This window comes from Anguilla rostrata, chromosome 7 (assembly GCF_018555375.3).
Source record: "Anguilla rostrata isolate EN2019 chromosome 7, ASM1855537v3, whole genome shotgun sequence".
NCBI classification, from domain to species: Eukaryota; Metazoa; Chordata; class Actinopteri; order Anguilliformes; family Anguillidae; genus Anguilla; species Anguilla rostrata.
Window position 1 is genome coordinate 49,478,282 of NC_057939.1, and position 16,763 is coordinate 49,495,044.

The 16,763-nt window shown below is 45.8% G+C and overlaps 1 protein-coding gene across 7 annotated transcripts in view; it reads right to left on the reverse strand.

Moving 5' to 3' along the window:
• Positions 1 to 16,763, reverse strand: part of LOC135259936 (ELAV-like protein 2) — a 49,708-nt gene that overhangs the window by 12,347 nt on the left and 20,598 nt on the right. For 4 of the 7 annotated variants that reach the window (XM_064344894.1, XM_064344895.1, XM_064344899.1 and 1 more), the window contains exons 2-4: positions 9,747 to 9,837; positions 7,177 to 7,420; positions 2,258 to 2,361 (exon numbers count right to left, since the gene is read on the reverse strand). In XM_064344894.1, coding sequence (XP_064200964.1) covers positions 2,258 to 2,361; positions 7,177 to 7,420; positions 9,747 to 9,818 — 420 coding nt within the window. In that variant the 5' untranslated portion in view covers positions 9,819 to 9,837. The remainder of the gene's footprint in view (positions 1 to 2,257; positions 2,362 to 7,176; positions 7,421 to 9,746; positions 9,838 to 16,763) is intronic. The other 3 variants (XM_064344897.1, XM_064344896.1, XM_064344898.1) reach the window with 2 other exon arrangements.

Genomic DNA, 16,763 nt, shown 5'->3' on the forward strand with positions numbered 1-16,763 from the left:
GGAAACAGACTGAGGGAAGGCAGCCATCCTCCCCCCACCCCGCGTGGCGCGAAATGCGCGCGGCTGCTCTCCTTACGGTCGCTGTTTTTTCCCCCAGAAGGACCCTGCACACGCACAGGGACAGCGCTCAGGAGGAGAAGGGCATCCATCGCTGGGGTTTCCCCAAAACATGGGTCCCCGAAGGAGCGGTGGATTCAAGCCTGGAGAGGAGCGCAGCCGTGGGGGGGGGAGACGTGCTGGGGAGCGCTACGCGGCCTTGGGAGCGGAGACGCAGACGCCAGCCCTCCTCCTCCTCCTCCTCCTCCTCCTCCTCCTCCTCCTCCTCCCCCCCCCCCCTCCGCCGCCGTGTCTCTGCAGGCCCCTGACAGGGCCCTATATTTCCAGGCAGAGGCGATGCAGAGGCATTTAATTACGGTGTCAGGCCTGCTAAATGGCTCTCCTCCACGGTCTCCTCCGCCACCTCGCCCCGTGGATAGCATCAATAAAATTCACTTGCTTTAATTAAATCTCCAAATAGGTTCCCTTTTGGTGCTCCCAGATCAATAGACCGCCCCCCCCACCCCCCCCACCCCACCCCACCTCCCCCAACCATCCTCTAGTCCACCTTCCACCCCACCCCCAGACCTCACCCTACACCCCCCCTCCCCAGCTGAGTCCTAGACGGAAGACAGCCAAGGTGAAACACTTATTCCCTCAAACCGCCCCCTCCCCCCCCCCTCCCTCACCTTCACACTCCATTTGATGCTAATACTTGCAAAGTGTATTCCACCATCTCAGCGCAGTTATTTACGCCTGTGACAGTGTGGCTGGGGAATATCTCAGCACTGGCATGTAAAATTGCCCCTTTGTTCTAGTTTTTTTAGCACTGCACTGAAAAGCCAGTTTTTTTTTTTTTTTTGATTTAGTATATGAATGGCAAGTCTCTTATCCCCAATTCCAATTTCAGAGAACTTCTTAAAACTCAACAGGCTTAACATAAATTAAAAAGTATAGAGGAGAACAAGTAACAAGTCAACCCATTTCTGGGGTAGGCTTGAAGGATCGGCAGCCAGATTTCTCTCCTTCGCCTTGAGAAAATCAAACATGAAATAAAACACCCAGAGACTAAGGGTGTTAAAGCAAACTCAGTGGTCACATTAATGCAGGACTTTTATTTTATTTTTTATCAGAGGCAAAACACAGAGGGGATAAAACCTCACACTGCCTTCTATAAACAAAGATTTTATAAGAAGAGTGATGACCCAGACTTAAACCACAACAAAATAATTCCTCTGGTTTCTTTGAGCCAATCAACCTTTTGGGGTGATAATATTTACACAGCCATTGATAGCATTGCGAGATTCGAAGAGAAAGCACGAGAACGAGATGTCATGCTCTAGCTAGCTTGCTCACCATGAGTAAATGAAACCAGAAATCGCCTGGGTTTTATTAAATATTAGCCTCAATACGGCAAAATATTATTTGTATCTTATTTCATCCCACTTCTGTTACAAGTGTCACAACGAAATTATGAGTGACACACACTTGTGTTATTACCACGTCTGGCTGTGGATCCCACCCATGGGATCTGGGGGGTTAAAGTGGCCCAACCACATCACAGCCAGACCTCTTAATTTACCAGAGTTATCACTCAACTGCACATTAGCATGTGGGGCAGCTTTCATAGACCGTAAGTGAACACCACATCCATTCAGGCCTGCACTGCCAGATCTGAATAAATTCAGGCCAAGTACCTGTACGAAAATCAGAAGCACTCAAACTAGGTTAACACAACCCCTGTTCAATCGGAAACCTGAAAGTTGAACTGTGCACCAAATCCACTGTTGTTAAGAGTGTGTGTGTGTGTGTGTGTGTGCGTGTTTAATGTGGGACGCATTTGTGGACTTGCGCATTACCACGGGCACCTGCGCACCTCTTCAAACTCATTTTTATATTTGCCTTCAGCGCAGGTGAAAAATGAACCGTTTCAACACACAGTGTGGGTAAATTTCACTCAGCCATTCAGGGAAGCTCTAGCACTGGCACGGGCGACGCCAGGCTCACCACACATCTGCCCGCTCCCAAAAGCAGGGCGAAGCTCTGAATGAAATGTAAACAGCCATCGCTAGCAGTGGCACAAAATTACACCACTAAGCAGGCAAAGAAAACCGTGGACAAAGGGCAATAAAGGGCAGCTTGGGGGGTTGGGGCAGGCAGACCGCTCTCAAACGGGAGGGGGGGGTGGGAGGCCTGCTTTTCGGAGGCCGTGAGCGCTTACCTTAATGGTTTTGGTCTGGAGCCGCAGCCCGTTTAGCGTATTGATGGCTTTTTCTGCGTCTTTCGGATCCACGTAGTTGACGAATCCGTACCCTAGGCTCTGCCCTGCAAACAGACGACACGCCGTTAAGCCCCGCCCCTTCTGGGAATCCGTACCCTAGGCTCGGTCCTGCAAACACACCACAAGCCGTTAAGCCCCGCCCCTTCTGGACTCCCATCCACACAGCACCAGCCCAGCCCCCAGCGCCTCAAGAACCAAAATAATTCTTTAAAAAAAAAAAAAAAAAAAATTCCCTGGCAATAAGAAAAAGAAATTGCCATATTTAGTGAACATAAGGAGCTCAATCCTTCGGTGCCAGTGCTCAGCGTCTCTCCAGCAGAGAGCTCTCGTGGAGCTGTCATCCACACCGGAAAGCACAGTCTCCACGCAGTAAGCACAACTTCTAACTGACAAAATTAATGCATTCGGTTTTTTTTTTTCTTTCTTCTTAATAATAAATGTAGAGGTGTTGGTTCTATAGAGTTCCGTCCGTCTCGATTTCCCGACAGTTACTTTCTACAGCTTTGTAACCTGCTGGAACAGGCTCAGCTATCAATTTCATTCATATTAGGCCGCCGACAGCTCACGCTCCAACAACTTGATTGTGTATACGGGCTATAATTTAAACCGTCATTTCTTGTTTAAAAAAAAATGTAAATGTTCTACAAACAACCAAAATGTGAACATTCATGAAATAGGCACCATAACACTGACCTGTAAATGTTTGCAAAACAGCACTGTTGCTTTGAGAAACCTCAAAGGAATTCAGCATTCTACTTCTACTATTCACCATTCAATCTGCTCTCTCAATAGCCACAAAATTACTGTATTGTGTTGTGTGTGTGTGTGTGTGTGTGGTGTAAAAATGGACCTCATTCTGCTAACCTTCTGAAAAAACAAAGCCCCAACATTGCTTAACCCGAAGACCTCTTTCTTCAACCTGACAAGCTACACCACGCAGCAACCAAAAAACGCAAGCTGTTCATTGTAAGAGCCAAAGAAACACTGCAAAATTCTTTACATCAGAGACCCGTTCTGATAGCCAACAGAGGAATGACTCTCATTAGGACCTACATTTACATTTAGCAGATGTACTTATCCAGAGCTAGCAGCATACGGGAAAACATATGGGTTTACAAAATCGACATAGTCGACATAATCTTCCATAGTTGCCACCGTACGTATAAGAAGCTCGAGAAGGCTATAAAGTATTAAGAGGCAGCAATTCAATCGAATACAGTTAGGCTTTTTCTCTTGCATCTACTGTAAGAGAAACCAGAGTGGGTTCCTGTCAATATAACTGCACCATTATATTCATGCTCAGCACCGGATGCTCGCTATTGGCAAGCAGCGTGCTTTACACAGTGAAGCTTCCAGAAGAGCAGTCTCCATTTTCTGGACTAAAAAAATGGCTGTCTGTTTTTACTGAAAATAACATGAGCATAGCCTTTTCCCTGCCGCTCTCATTGTTTTGGCCGAAGCTCGGCGGAGAGAGAGAGAGAGATGGCAGGCGAAGACGCCTCTCCCCCCCCCCCGCGCGCTGCTCACTTCGAAACGGCAGCAGCGCCGCTCGCGCTAGCCGAGCCGGAGTAGCGCGCCCAGGCCGCACGGCAGATGGCAGAAATTAATTTGAGTGACAGTTCCAATTTTCCGAAAAGGAGGATTCGTTTACGGCGCGGGCCCCGGGAACCAGAGCCGGTTTTTTTTGCGCTATACGTTTAATCACGAGATGCAACGCCAATTTTCAGATTTGGGGGGTGGGGGTGGGGGAGAGACGTTGCAGACGTTTCTGTCTTCAGAAGACGCTTCGTAAAAGCGTGCCTCTCGGTCTCCAGCCTGCACCCGTAAAGATTTCTCCAGAACTAATGCCTTAATCACAGCCCAGCGATACCTCTGGACAGATGCTTCACCTTCCAGGCTTCGGAGATAATGGTCTGTAATGGTGAATTACCCAACGTGCTGTAATTGGATAACTATAATCACGGTTTAAATAGCGCTCCCTTCTGTCGCACTGTAATTGAGTCTCCAAGTCAGTCACGCTGTTGGTGTCCAGTAAGCACACGACAAAAAACACCCCCCCTCCCCTTCAAAAATAAATAAAAAATACAGTCCTTTTTCTCCACACTTGCGTCTCAGAACTGCAGCCCGACTGCTGCCAGTCAATCATGCCGTTCACGCTGGAGTAAATCTGCTTCACTTTGCACAACATAACACGACTACTCCATTTGGCAAAGCATTTTACGGCACTCACGCTTTTAAGAGCAAAGACGGACTCACGGTGTACCAGAACCTGCGAGGGGGGCGGGACCGTAAAAGGTTACGACGCAGCGTGATTTCAGAAAAACGCCACCACTCTGCCCCTGAGGAACTAAAACATCACCAGAGGTTTTTTTTTCCCTCCAAAGGCCCCGTCTACCCTGTTCTTTCAGAGCGAGCGGCGACTCACCGCTCACACGGATTCCGCCGCTCGTACCAAACGCAGCTCATAAACTTCACTTCACCTTGCACTCCGCTGAACATTACAGCCCAGAGGAAAAATATTATCTAGAATAAAAAATAAAATAAAAAAACGCATTTGAAAGGAGACGTTCAGACGACGCGCTCGTTCAAACCTGGAGGGCAACTAGCTTTCACAGCGGGGGGGGCCGCCATTTATACACACCAGCAGTGAGGCAGCAATTAGTCTTCCCATGGATGGCTCTACCTCTCTTCTGTTTGGAAGACTGCTCCCTAAACATCTGCCTGCACTATAATTGGTTCCCAAGTCAGTGCAGGGAAAAAGCAGAGAGCGCGCGATGGTACTGTGGAGGGGGAGAGAGAGAGAGAAAGAGGGAGTGTGTGTCAGAGAGGGAGAGAGCGACAGAGACAGTGAGGAGAGAGAGTGTAAGGAGAGAAAGAGAGCATGAGAGATAAACAGAGACAGAGGGGGAGCGAGAGAAAGAGAGAAACCCGTAATGGCAGTAGCGACCATGACTGGAGAATAAAAGATTGGAGGAGGCAATGAGAGAGGTTTTGGGGTACAGGCCAAAGATAGCCCCGTCTCCGCCCACCTTTAATTTAACAGGAAAGGCGGGCACTCTGCTCCCATTCAGTCGCCCAAACGCTGCCAGCTCCACTCTGCACAAACTGGGATTTCACAACTGTCCAAGTGAAAGACTTTTTCTTTTAAAAAGATGAAATTCACCTTGACCAAAGTTCAAACTCACTCAAGCACCAGCAAAAAAAAGGAACTGTGAAGAGGATGCTTTTCCAAGTATCCAAAAAGTACACTATTTTTTTCCCTATTATATACAAACTCAATATACCATTCCATCTCCCATCCTTAATTCAGTGAGTGACAAATCTGAATTAAGTTGCTAAAATGGATTGTCACAGCCGTGCCAAATATGATGAATGGCCACTGACGGACTGAAACTTAAACCCCAGGCAAGCCCTGAAGTTGTCTAACTATTCCAGTGGATAACCCAATCCCAGCAGAATTCCATTCAAAACAAGATGAAAATTACTCAATTATGTCAGGATTTCAGAGTCACACTTAAATAGCTTCATATTATTTTCTCCACACTCATTGCTACCAAAACCAGTCAAATAACTAAATGCACATTTCACCTACATTTCAAAATGCAGGTTGTCGAGAATTACATTACCATTATTATTATTATTATTATTACTACTACAAACTACGACAAAACTGACCACCACTAAAGGTCGCCTGTGTGGTCGGTAATTAAATCGCCAAGCTGTGAATATTTTCACACTTAGCAGACGCACGCATGCGTCAGCAGCTCATGCACACCAAGCCCCTAAGAGTCCCACCAATTACGAGCAGCCAGAGGCAGTAAAAGGTACCAAATCCCATTTCCCAGCAGTCGCAGTAATCTCCACTGCTCGCCATGTCACGTTTGTGGGAGCCCGTGAGCAGGCAGCCCCCGCGTCGTTCTGAACGCTTTAGCGGCTGAGGAACATCGTGCTAACGGGCTCGAGCGGACCGGGCTCAGTTTACGGAAGACGACAGCCGAAGCTTTGTCCGCAAACGACAGCATAACGAAAACTGGCCACAGAACCAGCCAACACGAAATACATTTTAGGAAAAATACTGCAAAGCAAAAAGGAAGCTTCACCCTTCCGAGCAGAAAGAGCAGCAGATTCCCCCAGGGGGGGAAACTATTTATTTATTTATTTTTTAAATGATGTAATTATGCTTGTGGCACGGAAAAGGATTAGAACGAGCAGTTTAAAAAAAATACAAATTAAACCAGTGATATTTAACAATTAAATGAGTCTAATGAACTAAGTCAAATCTGGCTGGCTGCAGGGGAAGTCATAATGGTGCCCACATAATTAAAGCACTTCGCTCCTTTAGAGCCTCCTTGTGCCTCACTAGCTGTAGTTTAAAAAGACCACTGAATTATTCGGGAGTAAGAGGAAGAGTTCCACAATTTGCCGGACATCAAGGAAATGAAGACACAGAATATTTACAAAACACAAGAAACAAAACTTGCTTTTCTGACATCAGACCACAAATTACATCATGCCTGGGAGAGGAGGGGGGGAGGGGGCTCTGGAAGGAACTGGCTCTGAAAGACTCAACCTTCATTAAGTTGAAACGGTGAGAAAAACCATCAACCACAGAGGGTATTAAGCTCCTGAAATGTGCGGATGCACGAAATGTCACTGAACTGCTGAGACAGCAAAAAAAAAGACCTTACAGTGTATGGAAACAGCCTTCTTAATACACATCCACTCCTCTGTACAAAACTTAAAAATAAAATAAAAAAATGTAAAAGTCAGAAGCATTTTTTTAAAGGTTGATCCCCATTCAACATGCTCAACTTCACAGAACCTGTTCAGAAAGGAATGAATTGGTTTCCATACGTTACCTGTAATTTTGTCTCGTACTAATTTACAGGACTCGATTTCGCCAATGCTGCCGAACAAGCTCTTCAGCTCCTCCTGGGTCATGTTCTGAGGCAGATAGTTGACTATCAAGTTAGTTTTACTGTCCTCTATGCTTCCCGACTCTACCGGGGAGGAGCAGTTGTTTGAGATTGTGGCGGGACCGTTGGTTGTGTTGTTACAAGTGGGCCCATTGGACAGCTGTGTTTCCATGGCAGCAATTACCTGCTAAAAGACAAAAACAGGAAGTCAGGAGGGGAGGTCCACAGGTCGGACCCTGACCGGAAGGTTAAAAAAGGATGCTCTTCAACTGAGTTTCATCTTTAAAAAAACATTCCTTTCTTTCACTAGCATCACTGTTCATTCTCGAGTCTGATCACCTCAGGTGAATGAATTTCAGCAAAGAAAATATTTTTCTGCAGGGTAGCTGGCTGTTCACTGAAAGGGAAGAGAGTGTACATGGGTATAATTCACTGCATGTACCCATTTCAAATATGAAGGCAAATATTCCAAGCTGCTAATGCAGGCATCTTAGTTTTTTTATGCTGCTCAAAATAAACTGACTTCAGTCTCATAAGAAGCGTACTACAGCCTTTGGTTACCTACTGCACCACAACAGGCGAGAGGCCACCAGGTTCAGGGCTCAGTTTTCATATAGAACATTCTGGAAACCTTAACAGTAAGTGCATGTGGACCAAACAAATCAAACAAACCACCACCAACATAGATGGGGGGAGACTACTAATCTATCCCTGCCACAAAGGTGACACAGTAATAAAAGAAGCTTCACTTAAGAGGAAATTTACTGCATACAGGAAAATACAAACACCTGTCATTAACCCATTCTGTGGGAAGGTCAGTTTACAATAAAATTAATGAAATTAAAAAAAGCTACATGTTTATATATAATGTAACAAAGCCTTGACCAGGGAATAAGCCACAGCTGGTACACGCCATTCTGTCCTAAATCAAGCAAAGCCCTTTTCTGACACGTCATCCTTTCATCTCTCACAGAACCCAGGGCAGAGGTGTCCAGATGCCTACTGGAACAATTACTCAATTTGTAAAGAATGCATGGTAAAATTAACACCATGAAATCAAGTGACAGAGAATCCTATTTAGAAAATCTGAGTCAGCGGTCGATGGGAAAGCAGTTCTCAGTGGTCACAGTTACAAGGCCCACATCTGAATCAGGGAAGCCATTTCAACCAGAGTTCTGTGCTGAATAATCAGGAAAACCAGCTGTTCAGATCCTGACCTAACAGTCTCATCCGGCGGTAGACTGCTTGGGTGCGTCACAAGCACACGCCTCAAGGGCTTTTGCACTCCGGCAGCCAAGAACAGGAGAAGGTTTAGCAGCAAAACCAAACACTGGTGCCCTGGTGACGTTTAGGGTCCGAGGGTCTGAAGAAAAGAATAAATTAAAAGGACTGGAGAGGGCAAAGCACATCAGCCACGCATCAACTGCGTTCGATCTGCCCCAACAACTGGCACGTCTGGTACCGGGCGACCTCTCCCCCCACAGATTACAGAGGACCAGCCAACAGGCTCAGAGTGCTGCTCGGACAATGCTGCAGAAGCCAACAGCGAAAAATAAAAATGGGGGAGACCATGAAAGACATTTTTTAAAAAATAAATAAATATGGGACTTATTTGTATGTTTACTTTGCCACCTGGGCTGCAGAGAGAGGATAAAAATAAATACATTTTTTAAAAATCGCATTCTCGTCCAAAACTGAAGTGAGCAGCTGCACTGGTGTGTGCGCTGATAAATGACAACGCTTCCCCATCCTCAGAACCATCTGCTCTGAATACATCCTCAATGCTAATAAGAGAGACTGGGAGAATGGGCTGAGAGCTCCTACCCACGATACGGGGCAGAAAACAGCAATATGCAAGCGCATAAAACGTTAAGAATAAAGAGCTTCTTCCCCCATCAAGAGAGGACCAGCAAGCTTTTGATTCCAAGAGATAAGCCACCAATAAACTGGGTTCTACTGGGGCATTTGGCAGATTGGGTTCCTTATATATGACTAACTGGATCGCAGGAAGTAGAGAGGTTCAGCTGCATAACCCCAAAAAGGAATGAAACGGGCCTAAACTCCATGAAGAGGCATCCTTCTTTAACGTCACCTTACAGAGCGTTTACCAAAACTGATTTCTACTGAGGAAAGAAACAGTAAAAATTGAGGAAAGGAAAAGTAACAAAAAAATAAAGAAAAACACACAAAAACTCCATAAATTCCAGTAATATGAGGGCTTTGATTGATATAATACACCAGGTAACCATACGCCACAGCTTGGAAAAGCTGCCACTAGATTCAATAACAGCAGCACATGAATAAGCTATAACACAGTCATACAACTACAGGTTCAGGCCATACCAATACAGACAATAAAGGCATTCTAGTTTTCCCAATGGGAAATGCATTGACGCTATTGGCAGAATAACTCAATTAGGTCTGGCGATTGCGAGCAGTCGTATTTGGTATGGCCTGGAGCGCTGATCGCTGATTGGTTGATTGCCTACGAATAAAAGAAAAGTCCCACAGACCCCAGTCCAAGGCTCGGCCGCCCACGAACCACTTCTAAGCAGAGAAGCCACATCGCACAGTCTGACTGCCATGTTAGTTTGGAGTTGCCGTCTGCAATGTGGACACAGAAAGTACTGCACGTTAGATTGACATCAAAACAGCAACAGTCAGGGTTGAGCATTTCATCATTTGCAAACGTGTGTATTTTTTAAAAATGCTTTCGCAGTGCACTTGCGGGTCCATGCAGATTGGCTAACACGAGTAGAGGAGGCCAAATTCAACTTCTGACTCAAAACTCGTGAGAATTAGCACACCACATTCGGCAAGGGAGGGGGAGGGGGGAGCAGGAAATGTGTATGTCTGAAAAAAATCACATGCTGAGAACCTCATCAGAAATATTAAATATGAAAGCAGTGATGGTAAACGTACGAGGTACTGCACAACACAGGAGGAGGGCATCGAGATCACACAAGGCCTGTTAGATTACAAGACCTGCACACTGAAGTTCTCACATCCTTTCGGGTAAGGTCGAGCAAAGTAGCAGGTATTTTTTTTTTTAAACACAGTTTTGGACAACGACCGAAACAATCTTCAGCAAAAGCCCCAACTCATTTGCTGAAGATACCCTTTGCAGTGGGGGAGGATTTATGACCCACGCTCTTTATAATGAAACTTTCCAAGTTACAGAAGCGCGACAATCACATGGCTAGGCGAGCATCAATACAGAGCAAGCAAGCTTTAAGGTCACCTCTATGCATTATATGAACTATCACAAAATAAAATAAATAAAACTTATGTTTGTGAACTTAAGATCACCATCAGTAAAAAAAAAATAATAAAAAAAAAGGCCATTATAATCAGCCTATTTGGCATTTTTCTGTTTAAAATACACAAGCGCACACACTCACACACACTTCTGTATTGAATACAGCCGACGCAGTATAATCAATCCATATTGATTATATTGACTATCTTCATATCATTTATTAAAAAACTACAAGGGCATTCACTTTGACCGTTAGACTTTAAAATTGCTCCAAAGTTTTACAGAGAGAGACAGATTTTTACGGCAGTTTTTTGTCAGAAGAGGCGTAAATGCACACAACACGACCCGTCAAATCCCTAATCTTACATTAAGCTTGAGTGACAAATCCTTCACTTGAAATTCAAATGAGTAGATTAATGTCTCGCATGACCTGGAGTCCTGAATGACAACCTCTGTAGGATTAAACATTGTGATCAGACTGATAAGAATGGCTGGAAGAACTACACGTTCAAAATCATGCACTGGGTCCAAATTAAGAAAGCATACTGTGGGGAGAAGAGACGGATCAGTTCCTGTATTCACAAAGCATGTCAGTGTAGGACTGCTGATCTACAGTCAGTTTTGCCCTTGGAATCACAATGGGAGTGGTTAGGATATGAAAAGATGAAAACTGATCCTAGATCAGCTGTCCTAGAGCAGCGCTTGATAAAAATGGAGCCTGGTATGAGCGCATCCCCCCCCCCCCCCAGCGTTTCTATGCAACCCCAATTTGATCACGTGACCCACTCAACAGAAGTGCAGTAACAGCAACAGCCGTGTCGGGTTCAGGGGGTGCGTCTCAGACCCAAACCGGCTCCGAGGCGGGCGGAAGCGTGACACAATGGGTCCGACGCGTCACCACGAGAGAGAGAAAACAAAAAAACTGCGCTAAATTTAACGAGCGCGTCCGGCGCTTCCTGCTGTGTCGGCTGAAATGGATTCGAGCGCACCTTAGCCACTATATTTAGAGCGCATCTCCTAAAATAGAGGCGTGAAGCAGCAGGGAGCTCGGTAATCCACCGCAGGCCCCGAGATTAGAGAGAGAGAGAAGGGCGCTTTTCTGGCTGGGGGGGTGGTGGGGGGAGGGGGGGGTAGAGGATGTTCAGATGCCGCTTTTCAGTCTGCATCGCTTTAACAAATGAAATGCGCGCCCCCCCCCCACCACCACAACCAAGGGAGCTCAATGACCCGATTCCTCATAATCAGCTGGAAGACTCCTCCAGGAGAAATCGAAGATGAGATTATCATTTTGAATTAAATATCACCATTACCCACCACACATGAAGGCCAGAGAATGTGCATTTTCATCACCCCAAGCCTAATTTGAACCCTAGAAACTGATTCTCGCCAAAGGACTAATTTTTTTGAAATCGTTATTTTTTTCTATTAAAACGGATGAAAAGCAATTCAATAAAATTCAATAAAAGGAGCACAAAGTAATTGCAAAGTAATATACAAAAGTATTTCACTGAAAATAAATATCCACGAGGCAAGTGCTGCGTCTCACTAGCGGAAAACCTTTGGATCATCCAAAATCAAAGACTAACGCTCATCTCTTCCCCAAGCTCCTGAACACTACAGTAATATTACCGCAACCTTAACACTTCATTTTTTCCTTTACAAAGCAGCAAGTGTTGCACCCCACTAGGGAAAAAATCTGAACCATCCCTAAATCAAAGACTAACCCTTGTCCTAACTTTTTCTCTGTTTCTGCAAATGACCCAAATCCTGCTATAACCCTACCACAGTTACCGTTTTCTAAAACCTAACCCTAGTCAAACCCTAATTTGAACCCTAATACCTCATTCTAGCCTGAGTAATCTTAACTCGTTTTAAAATATAAATTGACGAAAGACGAGGCTAGTGTTGCATCCCACCAGTGAAAACATTTATATCATCCAAAATTAGACTCTACCCTTTCCCAAGCTCCTAAAAATGACCCCAACTCTAACACAAGCCGAACCCTAAAATGGGCAAATGAAGTTCCATTGAATCTGACAGTTAACAAAAAACACAAGATAAAACATACAATCAAACGCCGATAGTTTTTTGTTATTTTTGCATTTAATGTTTTAATGAGTATTCATTTAAAAGCACTTGAATCCAATGTCTGAGTGTTTTCGATATAGCCTAATGAATGAATAGATTTCCTTTGAATGAAATTGCTTAACAGCACAAACAGTCTAGACTATGATCTTTAGGCTAAGTCAGCCTTGCATCAACACACTGTTTAGTCTAGGCTATTCAAAAGGTAGGCTAAAAGTCAAGTCATGAAAGAAGTTCACAAAAATGTCAAGCTGATGTCAGAATGATATCAAGCCTCTCTCTTGCAGTACACATTTATCCTTTGCAGGCCAACAGATGCATATGCAGGTGCAGCTTACATGATAAAGTGCAGGAATCAGAAATTTTATTCCGTGGACATCAAGCATGTGTGTGTGTGTGTGTGTGTGTTTGGGATTGGAACCACGATCAAGAGACGGCTAACTTCATTAGTGCCTTTATTTTCCACAAAGTTTTGCAATCTTAGGCCACCCAGAGGTTCTACCATGATGGAAAGTGGAAAAAATGTGCGGTAGTGCTTAGCACTGCAACTCAAACTGTGGTACATGAATGCAACTATGGACAAAATGTTACAAGGGGACTATTAGAGATTTGCGAAGACAACATTCTCATGAGATTCAGAAATCGATTATAACCCCCCCCCCCCCCCCAAGAGTGTAAGCATAATTACTCACGCATCAATACAAGTCATTTTGAAAACCTTAAACTACAAAACTTCAAACCGGAAATTGGTTTACTCGTGCAAATCTCATCCCACCCCAGTGCAACTTCACCAGATTCCAACACTAATGAATAAATGGCAAAGTCAAAGTCAATCAATGCATTAAAACAAGTGGCTCATCGGACACTGTTAGAGTGGCTACCACTGTTTGAGACGCTCAGTGTGGTTTTCTCTGAAAACTTCCTGCCGAAAAACAACCCCCACATTGATTTATTTCACCCAAGTTCCCGTTCCCTCGGTACATTTCTCGTTAGTGGATTTTCCCCCCCATGCTGTGGTTTCGTTGAGCAGACACCTTTCCCACTGCAGACCCAATCAGAGGCGAAGGGTGCCTATATTTCAGTATTTCAGCAGCGGTATGACTCAGCCCTTACTTACCGCCAGGATGAGGGCGGCCATCCAGAGCGCGCTCACTAGGACACTACGGGACCGAATGTGACAGCTGAGCAAATCTGCGCCATTCAGGCTCCAGCCCCGCTCCCGCAGAGACGGGACTCAAACGCATTCACAGGAGGAGGTACTGCAGCCCGCACTCCGAGTGCTGTAAGTGTGAAGACCCAGGTGAAAGCTCCCATTGTTTGATCCGGTAGCGCTACGCTACTGTTCCAATGCAGGTGCCAGAATGAGCAACTGGTACAGCATTTAATAATAAACTGATTCCACATAACTGCTTGCCAATTCGACCAACTTGGCTCCCTGCATTTACCTTTGGTTTCACAGGGTCGTAGAATAAAGTTAAATCTTAATACTTCCCACATACAAAACAATGCCCAAAGAATGACTTGGCTACCAAAGTCTGTCCATTTCATAGATAAGAACTCACTGGAAGCGAGACAGAGTTGGGGCATATGCATGCTGGGAACTGTAGTCCAATTGTGAAAATATGTCACTTATTTCAGTTAGAAAACATGCAGCACTGAGACCAGACCGAAACAGAAGCCAGCAAAATGTTCACACCTGGTTTCACACCAAAGCAATATGTCAGAGGGCAAGAGAGGGAATTTGAATGGCAAGTGTGAAAACGCTCTCAGCAGGGGATTAAGACCACAGTATCACAAATTAAATCCACCATTTCTTATAATTTTACAGAAGCTACATTAATATAAATTTTACTACATAAAGGGAAGAGAAGCAACTCATTGAGACGAACAAAAGCAATACATATTTAGCGAAGATCGTTATGGACTTCAGAAACGTGGTGCGATCTGTCAAACAGAGAACTGACCACAGGAAAGCTATCTGGCTTTTGTCTTGCATAAGAATTGCTGCTAGACCCCTTTATATTTGGAAGACGGAGGCAGAATGAAGTTTCTCTTCTCCTGAACACATCTCAGGCCCTTTATGTGATGCGTAAACGGCAGCGAGCGCTGCAGGGCCCATCTGTCCAACCAGCTGTGCCCGCCCGCCGTTCCGCCAGCGACGTGTCTGCGCCCAACATCAAAGGGCCCCGCGGCGCTCTGTCAGGTGACCAAACGCGTTCTGCTGCACGGCCTGCCGAGCGCCGCCGTGTTTCCAGAGCAGCGATGGGACTCCACGTCCACTGAGCACGTGATGGGTGGAGCTACAGTGAGCTGTCTGCCAAGCCCTTAATGGGTGGCGCTACCGTGAGTTGTCAATCACTGACTTGAACAGTTGACAAAATATTTTCCAAGCAGTAGAGCACAATGGGTTTTTAAAAAATATTTTTTTTTTGTACCGTCCCCATTGTACATTTGTCCAGTGCCTGCAGCCCTTATGATACTCCATTACCCCAAATTCTCCCCCGTTTCCCACGTCTCCCAGGCCCAGAATGACTGGATCACGTGACACAAGCGCCCACGGAATCCCTGTCCCGCTGCAGGGCTTACCCATTATGATGTCACAGGGATTCCCATCTCCTGACTCACCCCGAGTCTGACTCATACGGAACCATGAGAATTGCAGTTTTCACACTTTCCCCGAAGGAAACGAAATGACAGGTCAGCGTTCACGCAGACCTCTGACCTACAGGGGGAGCAGTCGCACCAGGCTGCGCGATACGCTGGGACCCGCAGGGACCCGCAGCGAGCACTCAGCGGGCTCCTGCGGTTTCCTTTCAACTAGCGGCTAATTTAGGCCATGGAAACCAGGTGTGAGGATCACCCTTCAGCCAATCAATGACGAGCGTTAAAAGCCTCCGCAGCCCACCAGGTCTGGAGACGGCGATATCTGAAGGAACAGCATGACACACTCAACAGCCTCGCTTTGATTGGGGCTTTTGTGCAAGAGGCGCCAATCATCCTCGGGCAAAAAGCAGGATGTGTAGGGACTTAATTGCCATGGGAACGTGTTCAGGCTGCAGAACTGACGGCGAGAACGTGAGAATTGGAAAGGAAGAACTGCGCGGGTTAAATTCTTCAAGGTCGTTTCTGCAGAACGTCTTCAGTTCCGCGTACGAGTCGAGCCACGAAAGCCGCGGTTCACACCCTTTATGAGCAGCTCAAATGAGGCCAGCGTTCAGACAGACCTTTCACCTACAGGGGCAGCAGCCACAAGCTACGCCATGCGCTCGTGTCAAAACAGCAAGAGCATTAGCCATGGTACACGAAAGAGGAAAACTAATTAGATACCAAGAGTAAGGAGAATCCTTTATACCAAGCATAAAGGACTCTAGAACCTGCTGTGCATACTTGTGACCTTTTTTTTTTTTTTTTTTGAGAAAAGTCAGGTGCACAAGTATACCTCTACTGATGAGGTGCGAGCCACAGCACCTCCAACACCCACACAAAAAAAACCCATCAGGAGTGTCTGTTTAGTGCAGCGGTCCTCAATTCTGGTCCCGGAGAGGCACAGGCAAGAAAAAGCAGCCAGGCCTTTAAATGACAGGCTAGACTACAGACACGTATCAAAATAAGGAGGATTCTAAAGCCGAGTAACACCTTCACCAAAACAAACCCTGCTTACGTTTACTTGGCTCAAGATGGGATTTAATTGCAGCAAACACCCTAGGCAAGGCCTGACTTACTCACGTTAAAACTGGGTGTCTTGCATGAATTACAAACATCACCTCCAAATCCAAGAAGAAATGAATTATTTAAGAGCGCTTTTTCTTCATTTTTATTCCAGCCGCGAAATTCAAAAGACGAATAAAACGAAAGTGAGAGTCAGCTTTTCAGAAGGCCAGCAATAGAGCGGTAAAGCGTCAAACTCTCGGTACTGAAGAGGGGTGGTACACCCGGCTAGTCCCCATCATGGCAGAGGACTGCCATCGCAATCCTCTAAAGCTGGAGGGGAAACCCAGCAGAGATCAAGCTGAAACGCCAGGCCCACCCATCCCTGCTACCTGATCAAACGCGTCTGCGCTGGACCAGCGTTTAAAACAGCGCTTTCTGAACTGCGTTTGAGAGCCCTTGCCTGCCAGTATACAGTTCAAGCAGACCAATCTCAACGGTCCCACTGAAAAGGGTACCCCCTCCCTCCCCTCCCCTA